This window comes from Camelus dromedarius, chromosome 22 (genome assembly GCF_036321535.1).
Source record: "Camelus dromedarius isolate mCamDro1 chromosome 22, mCamDro1.pat, whole genome shotgun sequence".
Classification (NCBI taxonomy): Eukaryota; Metazoa; Chordata; class Mammalia; order Artiodactyla; family Camelidae; genus Camelus; species Camelus dromedarius.
Genome location: NC_087457.1, coordinates 10050927 through 10066795, shown reverse-complemented (window position 1 = coordinate 10066795; position 15869 = coordinate 10050927). Strand labels below are relative to the sequence as shown.

At 44.3% G+C, this 15869-nt stretch overlaps 1 protein-coding gene across 1 annotated transcript; it reads right to left on the bottom strand.

The window, feature by feature from the left end:
- Positions 1-4877: 4877 nt before the first annotated feature.
- On the bottom strand, positions 4878-14907 carry CHRNA6 (cholinergic receptor nicotinic alpha 6 subunit). The gene is made up of 6 exons (XM_010976942.3): positions 14581-14907; positions 12311-12450; positions 9705-9749; positions 8321-8430; positions 7242-8220; positions 4878-5909 (listed from the first exon to the last, which is right to left on the bottom strand). Exons 1-6 carry the CDS (start codon positions 14657-14659, stop codon positions 5778-5780), a joined length of 1485 nt encoding a protein of 494 aa, XP_010975244.2. The 5' UTR covers positions 14660-14907; the 3' UTR covers positions 4878-5777.
- Between the last annotated feature and the right edge of the window lie 962 nt (positions 14908-15869).

Genomic DNA, 15869 nt, shown 5'->3' with positions numbered 1-15869 from the left:
GCCAGCTAATTCCAACAAGTGGATGTTGGGAGACCCACATGACTCTCATCATGCGTGTGAACACACGTTGGCATGTGCACACACACAAACACGGACACACAGAGAGCTGACCACGTTGTCCCTGACCTTCAGCCCCTGCTTACACCTCCTCCTCACGAAGCCGTTGCTGAGCCCCTGAGAGCCTGCGGAGTTTGCAGTCGGTGATACGTAGTTTGGAACTTAGTTGTTCTCTACTATTGTATTCTGTGAACTTCATCCCCTTAGCTAGATCATAGCATATCATCTGTTATATCCGCAACAGCATCTAATAGAATTGAGTACATGGTAGGGCTTCGTTAGTATTTGTTGACTAATTAAACCAGTACCACAAAGTTTGGACTGGGTTATTTGTCTAAAATGAGGACAAATCGGTACTTTTGTTCAGCCTCTCCCAATGTCTCCAACCCTGTGCAGGTGTGTGTGTAATTTTTAGTATGCATCTTAAAGAAACACCTTTATGCTAAGAATTTTCTCAAATACTATGATCATCCTTAGAAAAAGTAATAATTCCATATTCCAGTTTCCCTAGCTATCTCAAGAATAGCCTAAATTTACAGCTAGCTTGTCTAAAACAGAATTTGACCTAGAGTGTTATGCCTCTTAAATCTATTTTAATTTCTTTCTTGTCATTGACTTGTTGAAAGAACTAGATCATCTTTCCCACCAAAGTGTCTCATTTGGGGGTGTTTGTCAGGTTGCTGGCTTCTGGTGTCATTTAGCTTGTTTCTCTGGGTCCTGTATTTCCTGTAAATGGAAAGTTACAACCATCATCTAGTTGATACTGTTGGCAGAATACATCATAGATGATGGTGTGCAGTTCCCAGTTACCATACAAGGAGACATGCTCTCTGACTATCTCCTCTTTAGTGTTAAGACTAGTCCCTGAATTAAGGGGATCTGACCACCAATCCACTGGTTAATTTGGTGGAATAGCCTGTGGTCATAACACACAACAAAGACTCTTACCTGTGATTTTGGCCCCTTTAAAAATGGTCTCTAATCAGCTACATTAGAGTAATATCTTCAGGCTGGGATGGGCCATTTGGTTGTGTCATAATCCTTTCTGGAAAGTACCTACTACTATGTATTAAGGTGAATTTGTTTAATTAACAGCCATGGTGACTACCATTTATGTTTAACCTGACATATATTCCTTCTTTGTAGTAAGACTTCCTGTGCGGTATGTCAATAAAATAGTGCAAATCAAAGTAACACTCTTTCTTTGATGTATGGACAATCCTAGTTTTAAGCAAACTAGCCAAGGGCAGCAATATATCCACTGGTGGCGATTGTCACAACCCCAAGCAGGGCAGCCTGGCCTCTTGTAGAATTAGATGTGGCCCTGAGGTTGTCCCCGCCAGACCAGACGAATGCAGTATCACAGGGGAAGTCAGAAGAGTCCAAACTGTGAAGATTATCTGAGGCAACTTTCTAAGCAGCCTTGTGAGGAAGGCACTATGAGCATCCGTGTTTAAAGATGCAGGTCCTCTCCATCTGCAAAATTCTACCCTCAGGGGGAGAAAAGTGTGGGGATGGAGCCCAACTGTTCCTCCTGAACCAAGTACCCAGTGAGGGTGTAGTGTGTGTGGTGTGTGCGTGTGTGTGTATATACGTGTGTGTGTCAGGGGTGCTGGAGCATCTCTGCTGGAGCACGGCTGGCTGGTGCTCAAGGACTCAGGTGACAGTTCCAAAGTCAGAGGGGTATGGGCCGGGGTGATGGCCCTGTTCCTCCAGCCCTGTCCCCTCACTACACCCAGGAGGCACACCCCAGGCCTTGGGGGCAGTTGGGGCTGGGGAGACCCCCCCCACGTTGAACTCTCTAGGTCCTTGTGGGTTCTGGGTGGTTCCCGGAGCCCCCCTCCTCCTGCCCCCACCTCCACCCCTCCACACTTCCATCCCTGTGCCCTCGGCGGGACCTCCACGCCCTGCTTTGTTTAGCCAAAAGCAGCCAACTCACAGCCCCGCACGCAGGTTTGGTCTGGCTAACACAAGAACTTTATTTTTCCTTCTTAGTTTAGTTGCCACACTTTAAAACTAGGAGATCTTATATAAACGCTGGATTATCCACATAACTTGAAAAACCAGCAGATCGAACACCCAGGTCCACATTCCACATCATTCCACAGGAGGACCAGGGACTAGAGCTCAGCGGGGCAAATCAGCCTCTCTGCGAGCAGACTGCTCGCCTTGGCTCCCAGAGACCCTGTGTGCTGAGCTCCCCTTACACTTCAGCATCACTAAAGTCAGAGGTCGGAGGTCAGAGGTCATCTCCGCCCACCTGCTGCCTCAGCCAAGGGAGCATGAACAGACCAGTCAGTTAGGGAGCAGAACCCCGAGGATGCTTCCAACTGCCCATGACTCGTATTCCCCAAAATGTCTGCTACTCAACTCAGCAACGACTCATCTCATTCTGAAGACTCCTATACATCCCACAAAACTCATCTGGAGCCCCTGCCCTGGGTTAGAATAAACTTTGACACTCCTAATGGTCCTGACCCTCCTAAAACAAGACAGCATTTCCTGCCTCCTCTCTCTAAGCTGCTTACGTTTCAAAGCTTTCTTTTCTGATTACTGATGGTGAAAGGTGCTCTCCCCTGGCCTTTGGGGAGGACGTGGGGCCGGGAGGGAAGAAGAGGGGCCACCCCAGTTGATTTACTGTCTTTTTCTTTTTCTTTTTTTTGTAGGGGGGAAGGTAATTAGGTTTATTTATTTTTACTTATTAATTTTTTAATGGAGGGACTGGGGATTGAACCCAGGACCTCGTGCATGCTAGGCATGCACTCTACCATTGAGCTATTTCCCCCTCATTTAAGTCAGGAGATGAAGGTTCCAGAGTTGAATTTGTTGGCTACGTGATCACAGGCAAGCCACTCTACCTCCTGAGATTGAAAACAAACAAACCAAAGACCTGAGCTAAATAATCTGCGAGTTGCATTCCACCCCTCAAAGTCATTGGTTCCATGGTTCCAATACACAGACACCTCCATGCTGTGATTCCTCTTTCATTCAAACGCTTATTTTCTTTCTTTTTAAGTGCATGTTGCTAGTTTTTTGTTTGTTTGTTTTTTAACTCATCAGTCCAAGATTTGCCCCACGGCCCCTGAGGATGACTGAGAAACTTCTGGAAAGCTGGGCTGGGAAGGCTGAGTATGTTCACATCTAAAGGAATATGTTAAGAAGTCAGGATCAGGTTTCTTTGCCCCTGGCTGGGAGCACTTTCTTCCCATCTTCCCGCTTTGCAATGCTTAACAGTCTTATTTTCATATGTGATGCGGGGTTAACATCCAGCGTATGTAGAATTCCTACAACTCAGCAACAAGAAAACCCCAAATAACCATTTCTTAAAAAGGGCAGAGGACTTGCATATACATTTCTCCCAAGAAGATACACAAATGGACAATGAGTACATGAAGATAACACTCAACATCACTTTAGGGAAATGCAAACCAAAACCACGAAGGTATTACCTTACACGCATTAGGACGGCTACAAAATAACAAGTGGCCCGTCAGGCCACCCAAGATGGCTGTTCTCTTGTTCTCTGCGCATCCCCTGCTCGACCAGTCCCTGCTTCATCCTCATCCTCCTGACCTTCCCTCGTAATCATAGAGCCTGCTCAGTAAATGCCTATGTACTTGCCCCCGGCCCCAGCTGCCTATCAAATCACTGATGTCTCTTTCTTCTGTCTTGAAGCTGGGCGAGTACAGGGCTTGCTGGCCTTCGGGGGTACTTGCCGCCTGACAAGGAGGATGTGGAGAAATTAGAACGCTCGTGCACTGCAGATGGGATCGTAAAATGGTGCAGCCACTATGGAAAACAGTATGATGATTCCTCAAAAAAAAAATTAATAATAGAATGACCATATGACCCAGCAATTTCACTTCTGGGTATATAAACAAAGGAATTGAAAGCCATGACTCAAAGAGGTATTTGCACACCCATGTTCATAGCAGCATTATTCACAATAAGCAAAAGGTGGAAGCAACCCGACCCAATAACCACTGATGAGTAAGTAGATAAACAAAATATGGTCCATACATACAGTGGAATATTATACAGCCTTAAAAAGGAAGGAAATGCTGACACATGCTACAACATGGATGAACCTTGAAGACAGTATGCTTACTGAAATAAGCTAGATACAACAAGAAAAGTACTGTAGGATTCCACTTACATGACATCCCTAAAGTAATCAGATTTAAAGAACCAAAATAGAAGGGTGGTGGCCAGGGCCTGGGGGAGAGGGAGGTGGGGGAGTTATGGCTCAATGGGTGCAGAGTTTCAGTTTTGCAAGATGAAAAGAGTTATGGGGATGGATGGTGGTGATGTTTACACAACAATGTGAACGTAGTTAATACCACTGGACTGTGGTATTACACCTAAAAAGGATCAGATGATCAATTTGGTTATGTGTATTTACCATAATTAAAACTGCAAACAGATACAACATTGTAAAATGATTATAAATTAATAAAAATGTTTAAAAAACTGCAAACAATGACATTAAATATTAATTTGGATTATTAGAAAAAAAATGTATCAAGAAACAGCCCATCCTCTAAAAAGACAGAAAATATAGAGATACTAAGTCACAGACATGAGGAGTAAAAATATTTTAGAACAGAGTAACTCAAATTCAAGACCTCTGCTTGGGGCGGGGAGGGTACAGCTCAGTGGTAGCGCACGTGCTTAGCATGCCTGAGGTCCTGAGGTTCAGTCCCCAGCACCTCCATTAAAATAAATAAGTAACTTTTAAAAAAATAAAATACATCTTCAAATTATTGTAAAAATTGTGTACAAAAATAAAAAGATAATAAATTAGAGTGGAGTGAGACAGGATTCCCAAGGCTCTCCCCCAGGGGAAAAGAATGGCTTCAAAAGGTATGAGATGACAATGTGTTAGAGAAGAAACACTTTTCAGTCTCAGCTACAAAGAACAAATGGACGCCGTGGATGAGAAGAGACACCTTTGGGACCCGTAGCAAAGGCTGCTTCAGGTCCGTCCTGCCACACCACATCACGCTCTATTTCCATCGCTCCGGTTACATTCCCCACCTGGTACCCAGTCCTGGAGATCACTTTGTTTATGGTTTTCTCCTAAAAAAGCTGCACATGCGTGGACGGAACCTATTTCTGCTACCGTTGGCAGGTCCAGCACAGTGTCGGTCACCGCTCAAGTCTCTTGCCTGATGGATGCTAATTAAATACAGCCTGCTGGATGGACCGATGACCTGTTACTACTTTTGACCAATTAATGTATCCGATCAGGCTGAAATGTGTGCCCTACTTCACAGAGACATGCACAAGGCAGCAAGCATGCACTAGTTCACAAGGGGTGCAAACATCAGCAAGTCCAAGGTCCAGAGTGTCACGTTGGCAGGTGTCATTATTCTGAGAAGCATGTCAACTGGAGGAACAACAGAGCCCAGGCTTCGCGAGGCTTGATGCTGATTCCATGGTTTGCGGTGCCATTGAATCGTCGTGTCCCCGGAAGCCAATGTGTGCAGACAAGAGAACCCTGTTAGGAGCTGCCAGCTCTGGGCTCCAGTGTCATAAAACATCTTAAAGGACTCCTCTGTGCCCCCAAAGGAGGGCATTCGGGCTCCTCATTGGCAATAAAGTCCTCTTTTTCCATCTCGATGGGAACTTGGTGGGGAGCTTCCATCCCTTTCCTTGTGGTGGGGACGACAAAACAAACAGGGTCTGTACATTTCTGAGGATAAAGGGAAAATCCATCCTTACGAACTTCCTGTGTTCCCCAGCAGCGGCTGTAGAAACAGCCCCGCGGTTCCAAACACGCAGACAATTATAAACACCCACAGGAACACCCTGTCCACCACCATGGCCACGTATTTCCAGTCGTCCTCTACCTGGAAGACAAACAGAAAGACATGCAACTTAAAAAAAAAAATCGAAGCCGTGGGAGATGAGCCCTATTTCATAAAAGAAGCTGCTTCCTTTTCACGGACGATTTCCTGGCACTTTTCCAAGCAAATATTGATCTTTTTCTGATTAACCCGTGTCTCTGTAGCACACAGAGAAGTTCTGTTTGCCTGAAGAGGGTGGGTACCCACGCCCCGTGTCCTCGGGCAGCGAGCAGAAGAGTAAGCAGGTTTCCGGGGGGCACAGGGGACATCATCTGACTGCAAGGAACACCCCCAAAAAGGTGCTGAGATAGCTCCACTCTTGTCATGGGCACCATGGGACATTCTGACCCCTTGGCGAGTTCAGGAAATGGGCTCGAGGCAGGGGGTGTGGGATGTTCCTGCTGGACCCCTCCTCTCATCAGGAAAGGGCAGCCCTCTAGACCTTGGGGTCACGCTGGTCGGGGACAGTTCACTGCATTTCCCATCTCCTTCCTGTTCCTGACCTCCAAGAGCCCGACCCGGGGGTGATTAAGTCAGCAACCACTGTCCCCTAGGTTTGACGAAGGTGTCACCACAGAGGGGAGTTCTGGGCTCACCTGTCCCTGATGCACCCCAACCCCTACCCGTGTGACATGCAGTCACAGTGTCTTCCTGGCACCAGCAGGCGGACTTCAGGTCTGCAGTGTCCTGTCACTAGGAGATAAGGATGCCGGCAGCTGCAGGCAGGTCAGACCCAGACCCCCGGCATGAGCAATCAGAGGCCCCCAGCTAGTCATCCGCCCAGTGTGGAAAATCGACATCAATTTCTTGAGCTCTCTCTTTGGAGGCTGAGGAGGTCTGAGCTGCTATGGTTAGACTCTGGGCAGCTGGGGCAGAATGTGTGGATGCTAAAACTATCCCAGAGGCGCATTCAATCAGCACGTACATCCCTGTCCTGGAGAGTAAGTGGGACTGGAGCTGCGGGAGGCTCACTCGCCTTCTTCCCAGCTCCCAGCTCCCAGCCCATGAGGGGTTCTGCAGGCGTTCCTCTGGCCCCTCGGCCGGCTTTTTCCCTCTTGCATCCTTCCTGATGCAGGGGCTCTCAGTCTAATCAGCCAAGGCTGCCCTGAGCATCTGTTTTAACCAGATTTCACTTGCATTAACGTTTCTGGAGGTGGAGATTTGCCGCGCCCCCGCAAGGGCAGTTTGCCCACAACTGCATGCCCACAGAGCCGGATCGTAGGGTACCACCCCCCCGAACGTCCTGCAGTCAGAACTCACACTGAAGATCCGCCATGTCTATACAGGCCCCCAGCTCTGCTGCGGGTGGACAGGCTACAGGAGACATGCATTTACCTCCTTGGTTTCATTTCGGTTCTTCATGTTTTCTGCTATGAACTGAACACTGTTAAACACGTCTTCGACCTCCGGCGAGTGCTCAGAACTTTCGGTCACCCATCGTGAAGGCTGATGCCTTAACCTTCTCTTGGGGGCAGCAAGCTCACTTGAATGATGACAGTGGCTGCATTCTTCAAGAAGTCTGGGCTCCCTGCGATGATCAAGCTTGACTTTGGCGGGCCTCCTAGAGAGGCTTTTGGGGTTTTTGTCAGATCTTGTCTCCCTCATCTTGCCCAGAGGCCTCTTCATCATCAGGATCTGGGGTAACAGCCGCAGGAAGACGGTCTTCACCCATGTGGGCATGGCGTGGGTGGTGGGAGTGCGGTAGTGTATGTTCAACACGAACACCGTCACCACGATGGACAGGGTGACAAAGACCATGGTGAACAGCAGGTACTCGCCCACCAGGGGAATCACGAGGGACGTGGACGGGATGGTTTCCGTGATCACCAGTAAAAACACAGTCAGAGAAAGCAGGACGGAAATGCAAAGCGTCACCTTTTCACCACAGTCGGAAGGAAGGTAAAAGACCAACACAGTTAGGAATGAAATAAAGAGACAGGGGATGATCAGATTGATGGTGTAAAACATCGGCAATCTTCTGATGTAAAAAGAATAGGTTATGTCTGTGTATATCTCCTCACAGCAGTTGTATTTTATGTCATGCTTGTAGCCAGAAGCATCAACAATCTCCCATTCACTGTTCTCCCAGAAATCATTCATGTCCACTTTAGAGCCAATGATCAAGAGATCAATTTCAGCTTTGTCATATGTCCAGGAACCAAATTTCAGGGAACAATTTTGATGATCAAAAGGGAAAAAAGTGATGTCCATTGGACAGGAACTCTTAAAAATGGCTGGTGGAGTCCAGGTTATCATGCCATCGTGTTTCAGAAGAGCTTTTGTCTTGCCTTCGACTTGGAAGTCGCCAACAGCACTGCAAAGTAAATCAGACACCGTGAGTGACGCCCCTGTGCTTTGGCTCAGCCTGTACCAGAGGCAACTTTGGAAAGAGACTGGCTGTCAGATGCCCCTACTTGTTGTAGAGAACTATGTCAGGTTTCCAGATCTTATCTGCAGGAACACGCAGCGTCTCAATGCCATCGTATTCCACTGGGTCCCAGCGCAGTCTATAATCATTCCAGATCTAAAGGGAAGAGGAGTCAGTTAAAAAAATACTTAACTTGGGGGGGGGTATATAGCTCAGGGGTAGAGCACGTGCTTAACATGCATGAGGTCCTGGGTTCAATCCCCAGTAACCTCCATTAAAAAAGTAAAAAATATATACTGGATAGCACAGGGAACTATAGTCAATATCTCAGAGTAACTTATGGTGAAAAAGAATATGAAAACGAATATACGTATATTCATGTATGACTGAAGCATTGTTCTACACACCAGAAATTGACACAACATTGTAAACTGACTATACTTCAGTAAACATACATATTTTAAAAATTTTTTAAATAAAAACAAAAATATATAAATAAATAAATCTAATTACCTCCCCACTAAAAAAAAGTTAGAAAAATATATATAAATATAGATTTAAAAAAATTTTTTTTAAAAAACTTAAAAAAAAAATCCTTAACTTACTTCCAGTGTTAATTCTATGTCAGTTCAGCAGTTTTTTCAAAAAGTTCTTATTTAAAGGGTACATCAGTTTCTATCAAAAATTGGGTGAGTAAATCCATGGGGAACAAGGAGGTGGATTGCTGAGCTGATTTTGGCAAATATGAATTATCTAATAGATATTAGCTAAGAATTGATTATTAATTCGCTGGCCAAGTTTACGGGCTCAGCTTCCGTATTCCCTGGACTAGGCTCAACCTGGAGTGGCAACGCGTTTTTAATATTGAAAGGGTAGTTCAAATGTATGATAATGAGTTTGGTACAAAGTCTGCATACGAGATTAAGACAGGAAGGAGGCACGAGATGGTAGGACTGATAAAACCAGATGCTGGGAATCTAACCCACGAGATACAGGTAAAAACCAGACACTTAAAGGGGGAGGGTAGAGCTCAGTGGTTGAGTGCATGCTTAGCATACATGAGGTCCTGGGTTCAATCCCCAGTAACTCCACTGAAAAATCAGATAAATAAATAAACCTAATTACCTCCCCCCGCTGCAAAAACGAAACAAAACAAAACAAACAAACAAACAAAATAACCAGGAGACTTGAGAGCAGAAACCAGAAAGGACAGGGTCAGAGAGAACTGTGTTGCTAGGTTCTGCACCCACAAAGCTTGCTCCCAGCCAGCTGTTACCAGAGGTGAACTTTGGGCTTTGGAGACAGGTAATGCTCTATCGTAAGTTGGAGCTTCTAGAAAGAATGCTAGTGGATTTTATCCATTAGACATCGTTAACCTGACACACAAGTAACACAGTTCCAAGACAAGAGCACATGACGCAGACACATACGTGACGTAGCCACAGGTTGGTTTCCATGATCTGGTTGACTTCATCCTGGGAAGACGAAACAATCTTTTTAGCCTCAAATGTACTTACTACTAGAAGTGACTCTTAGAGCTAAAATGACAACTAAAAAGAGTCGTAGTTGCTAATGGAGGAAAACAAAAAAGACTGAAAAGGCAACTTATAGAAAACAACCAGAAATATGATATTTCCACACTGGTCTTAACCCTGTTGACTTTGAAAGGAAATGTGGTTTAAAGACTGTCTGTCATATCTGATTTAAGTTCCACTTCTGTGAAGCTTTTCTGACCACTGCAGCCCAGAAAGTTTTCTGACTCCATGAAATAAAAGAAAGGAGGGAAGTGTAGGAGGGAGCGGAGATACTGCAGATGGTGATGGGTATCATTGTTTCTGCCATCATCTTCCCCACTCCCTGAAAACCTCCCTAGAGGGTACCCAGCACCCTTTAGGCTCTGAGCCCTTGAGGCATCAGCCTCAGCTCAGCCTGGAGTTTCTACCTCAAGAAATTAGGGGGGAGAATCACAAAATAAATGCAAAGTAAGCATACAGAAGTAAAAATAAAGGTAAGATCAGAAATCAATAAAATTAAAAATGAAAACAATAGAGAACATCAATAAAGCAAAAAGCTGATTCATTAGGGAAAAACCAACAAAACTGATCAACCTTTAGCAAGATGGACAAAAATAAAAAGAGAGAAGACACAAATCACCAGTATCAAGAATGAAATAGGAGCAATCACTACAGATCCTGCAGCCATCAAAAGGACAGAAAACACTATGAACAACTTTAACTTTATCATATGTTTGACAACTGAAATGATGTATGTGAGTCAAATCACTATCCTGCACACTTTACTTATACAGTGTGTGTGTCAAATATATCTCAATAAAACTGGAAGAAAAAAAAAGAAGAAATGAACTACTGATACAATCAACAACTTGCATGAATCTAAAGAATTACATTGAGTGGAAAGCCAATCCACAAGGTTCCACACTGTATGATTCCATTTATGTATGGCTTTCTTGAGAAAATTTTACAATTGAAGGCACATTAGTCATTGCCACTGGGGAAACGGGGCAAAGGAAGCAACCAAGGGATCTGTAATTTCTTACAACTGGTCAGTGAATCCGCAATCATTTCAATAAATAAAATTTCAATGACAAAACTACATTTCTGAAGCCTCCTTGCAGCCAGAGGTGGTTGATGAGCCAGGAAGCAGAAGCTCTGAGGAGGACTTCCAAGAAAACTCTTTAAGGAAGTCCCAGATGTATGGCATGTGCCTCTCTCTTCTCCTGCTTCTTGCCAAGAATGTGAATATGTTTAAATGAAAATCAGCGTGAGGAAACACAGAGGTAAGAAACCACATGCTAAGGATGGTGAAATAGAAAGATAGAAGGACCCTTGGTTGCTGTCACTACGTATAGTTTATGCTTTTAGCATCATAGCCCAGGTGATTGACAGCCTCAGGAGTTGTGCAGTGCGTAACCTGGGCAACTGAACATGGTGGTGCAACCACTACCACGAAGCCACGTGGTCTTAACCTGGACTGTTAACCTTTACATTTCTATTACATAAGAAAGAAATGGTGGGTAGGGTTTAGCTCAGTGGTACAGCATGTGCTGAGCATGCACAAGGTCCTGGGTTCAACCCCTAGTATCTCTAGTTATAAATAAATTAATAAATATTCCCCCCCCCTCCAAAAAAAGAAAGAAACCTGTTTTATTTAAGCTGAGTGTGTGTGTGCTTCAATCTCTGATAGGAGCCAAACACAAATATCAAAATCTGTATTTAGCAGTCCCCACCCACCATCTCCAGAATAATAAAAGGATGGATCAGTCATGGATTTGAAGCGATGCTGTATCACAGACTTGAGCTGAAACTCAGTTCAGTTCTCTATTCTTAACAGCCCAACCCATAGGAAGTTTAGTTCCCAGCCTGGTAAGAGACCAGTAACCAGTGCTAAGCTACTTGGGAGAAGAGGGTGGCAGAGGCATCAGAATAGGCACTCAATAAATGTTGATTAAATTATTAAATAAAGGAATGAGTGGGCCCATCCAGGTGAGAGAAACACCTGTTTGTTTGTTTTTTGGTTTTCAAATCAGTATTTACCTGCATATACACACTTCCAGCCTGGGCTTGAGGACCAAGCCAGCCCAGTCCACTGGGAAGCATAGACTGGAGAAAACATGGTGGCCCTCACATCACACGCCTCACTATCTTCCCACCACTGTTTCACTCGGCAAAGTTGTAGAATGCAGATGGCAGCCACCAAGTGTAGACACTGGTGCATACTAGGTGCACAGTGAAGTTAGCTCCCTTTCTAACCTCCCTTCAACTTCCCTTTCACCTCTTTGTTTCATAAACTGGTCCTGAAAGCACTTCCAGAAAAACATTGCCTTAACGTGAGGGTTACAGCATCGCTGGGGAAAGGGTCTCCCTCCCAGCCGGCCGGCTTTGAAGGGCCAGCACTCTGGATTTTCCGTTTGTTTCATCTTTTAAAACCCCTTTAATGACCACGTGCAGTGGGACTCGCTCGTACGGCCTCGGAGTGGGGCCTCCTCCGGGCGCACGTGGTGAACCCCCGCGCTTACCACGTCGGCCAGCTGCGTGATGGCCACTTCAAAATGCACCGTGACGGGGTCGGAAACGTTTTCCACCGGCCTGATGAACTGGTTATAATGAGAAAACAGTTCGTGAAAGAGTCTCTCCTCGGAGGCACAGCCTGCGCAGCCTGCGGGGCGGAGCAGAGGGAGGAGTTAGAGCGGCAGAGAGGGTGGGGGACGTTCCAGCGCCGTCCATCCCGCGGGAGGCATCCGGGCCAGCACTGCATCCGCCGGCATCCCCCGCAGGACCACTTCACCTGCGCTGCTCAGCTTCGCCGCGGAGATGAGAGGAGCAATGCCTGCATCTCAGGACTAGTGTGACAGCAAACAAAACGACGTTGGTGAGCGCACTTCTGAAGTCTAAGGCAGCCCTGATGTGAAGGGACAGACAGGCTCGGGATGGTACCCGAACAGAACTCGCCGCCCTGCTGACCCAGAAACTACAGAAAAGTCCTGCCCTTTCTCATCAAAACACTGGTCCAACTGGCTTCTGTTTCTACAACCACAGGGTATGTAGCTCAGGAACGTTCCGCAAACTGAAAAAACGAGTAATTTCATCAACGTCTTAAGCCCGCCTCCTTTTTAAAGTCAATTTTGAGCTTCATTTATCTTGGAGATGTGTGAGAGGCCAAGGTTTCTAAGGAAAATTGACTTAAAATATTTTTTTAATCCAAAATTGGTTCTTAAACAATAGCATTTTCAAGGAAGGGAGGTGTAGCTCAGTGGTAGAGCGATGCTTAGTGTGCACAAGGTCCTGGGTTCAATCCCCAGTCCCTCCATTATAAATAAATAAATAAACAACGAATTACCTCCTCCTCCCCCAAATAAATAAAATTTTTAAAAATAATAAATAAATACAATTTAAAAAACAAATGTTTTTAAAAACAATAACATTTTCAGTCATTAATTTTTGGACAATGGCTTAATGTATATCTGTCTTTTTCCAAAAATGCAACTTGCATTCATTTAACCTAATTCATTTCATTAATACTCCTCCTCTATATTTTTCCTTTTAGAATTCAAATTTGATATCAGAAATATTATTCTACAAATTTCTCAAAGGGATTTATAACTTGAAAAGAAAAAAGTATTAAATATTTTGCTCATTAGGCAAAAACAAATGAAAGGAGAGCTGTTATGTTACTAAATAAAAAATGCTGTTTGACAAATGCATTTGGAAACACAAAAACACTGAGCTTTCAGCAGGAAAGAACAATTTTAAATGTAAAACATCATTCTCTGACATCATAATTAATAATTATAGAAATATTTCTACATAAAACAGATAATTAAAACACCCTCCCATTCATCAGTTTCCCCCTTAGAGATGTTTCTTTTCCTTTGAGATACTTCAGATAAACCCTCTGTGAGTCTTAGCCAGCAAGTCCTTGCAAACTTAACAGTACATGGAAATGTGGTTTTGTCCAGCAGAGCAGCTGTAGTGACTAAATCTTAACTTCAAAAATGAATGTTCTTACTCTTAGGACACATTTCAGCATAGTAATATGACAGGTTTCCCAAAACAAAGACCTACAAAATGACAGGGTTCATAGACTGAGAAATAGCATTTGCTAACAAATAAAGCACAGCTTTGGAAAGATGCTAAATACAGATAAATAGGCTGAATACATCACAGCAGAGGTGGATAGAAAAACTGTACCATTATTCTTATTGCCTGTTTTCACTGGGAAAAGAAAAGGAAATATGGTTTACGATGTTTCTTTGTTCCCACTACCCCACCCCCCAAAATCGCATCTTACATGTTAAGCCAATCTAAAAATGAATTTTAAAAAATTCATTTGTAGATTAATTAGCAGTTGTCAGAGTAGGAGTTCCTGTGCAGGCACTCTACATATTTACCCCTGGAATATCTCATCTCTGCTCAGTCAAGCACAACTAGAAAAGGAAAGTATTTGCAAATTTCAAATTCCCAATTTATCCCTTCCTACACCCTTGCCCCCCGTAACCATGTTTGTTTACTATGACTGTGAGTCTGAATACTAACTAGCATATGTAAAATAGATAAACAGCAAGTTTCTTCTGCATAGCACAAAGAACTATATTCAAAATCTTGTAGAAACCTATAATGAAAAAGAATATGAAAATGAATATATGTATATATGTGCATGACTGGGACATTATGCAGTAGATCAGAAATTGACACCATGTAACTGACTATACTTCAATGTAAAACAAAAAAGAGAGTAAATATATGTAGCTAAAAATGGAATACAAGATAAAGCAGAAATAAAACCTACCTTCAAAGAAAGGTATGAGTACATACCACCAGAGACACAGCCCAAAGCAAAGGGATCCCTGACCCTTGCGGGGTCGCATGATGAAAATGCACCAGGGTTTCTCTTTCTAGTCGCAGGATCGTGGGAAACAAAGAGCTCTCAGACAGCCACACACACCAGACCTTTAAATCACCAGCGTCCCACTGCGGCCCGGGGGTCTTCTATGAAATGAAAACCCGCACACAGCTAAAACGGTCGTTCCCAGTATCAGATGGAGGCCGACAAAAAGCGCAGATAAAGAGGACTCATCCTGATGTCAGATGAGTCACCACGTTGTCTGTCACCCTAGATTTCTTCTCGGGCTGGAGCAGTGAGTGAGGAAAAGTGGGAGGGATGCCAGGCAGGCAGGACCAAGGGGGACAGAAAACTGTGTGAAGCTTAGAGGAGCCTCCTGTCGCTCAGTCCCAACCACCAGCCTTAGGGGAATAGACACTCGTTTACTGAGCTCCAGTGTAGGGATAGCGCCTGCCAGGTCCGGAACCGTGGGTTCTGATGCCCGGAGTGCTCCGGTTTATCCAGGCTTAACCTTGTTACCAGGAAACGTTCTGAAATACGAGTCCCCTTTCTGTCTCAGTTAGTGAGGCTCACAGAGAACAGAATTCAGCTGGTTTTGCCTGACTTCTGATGCCTTGTCTTTTTGAGTTTACAGATCACCCTCTGGGACTTCAGCTTAACTGTCTGAGAGTAACAGGGAGGTAGGCAACACAGGAGGCCACCGGAGGGCTCTGTATTTATTTAAACATCCTTGTCACCAATGTTTTTTTTTTTTTTTTAATCATTTTCTACTTTGTTCTATCAGTTTAGTGTCAGGATTCTGATGGATTAGACCTTCTGGTCACATTTTGGTGTTTGTTTAAGAGGAGTTAGACCTGGAACAAAATGATAAGGCAACCTGCTGAATGGGAGAAAATATTTGCAAGCCACACATCTGATAAGGGGCTCATATCCAAAATAATATAAGGAACATGTAAAACTCAATAACAAAGAAATAAGTAAATATCAATTGACAAATGGGAAAAGGACTAAACAGACATTTTTTTTGCAAAGAAGACATACAGATGACCAATGGGTCTATGAAAAGGGGTCAACGTCACTAATCATCAGGGAAATGCAAATCAAACCACCTCACACCTATTAGGATGGTTTTTATAAAAAGACAAGAGATAATAAGTGTTGGTGAGGATGTGGAGAAAAGGGAACTCTTGTATGCTGTTGTTTGGAATGTAAATTGGTGCAGCCACTTTGGAAAA

Excerpts from the sequence above, each read along its gene's own strand:
- CHRNA6 (XM_010976942.3), bottom strand. The coding sequence starts at position 14,659 with ATGCGACCCCGCAAGGGTCAGGGATCCCTTTGCTTTGGGCTGTGTCTC. Across the intron at positions 8,431-9,704 it reads CCAACCTGTGGCTACGTCAC|ATCTGGAATGATTATAGACT; the intron begins GTATGTGTCTGC and ends TCTTCCCTTTAG. Across the intron at positions 8,221-8,320 it reads GACATAGTTCTCTACAACAA|TGCTGTTGGCGACTTCCAAG; the intron begins GTAGGGGCATCT and ends TTTACTTTGCAG.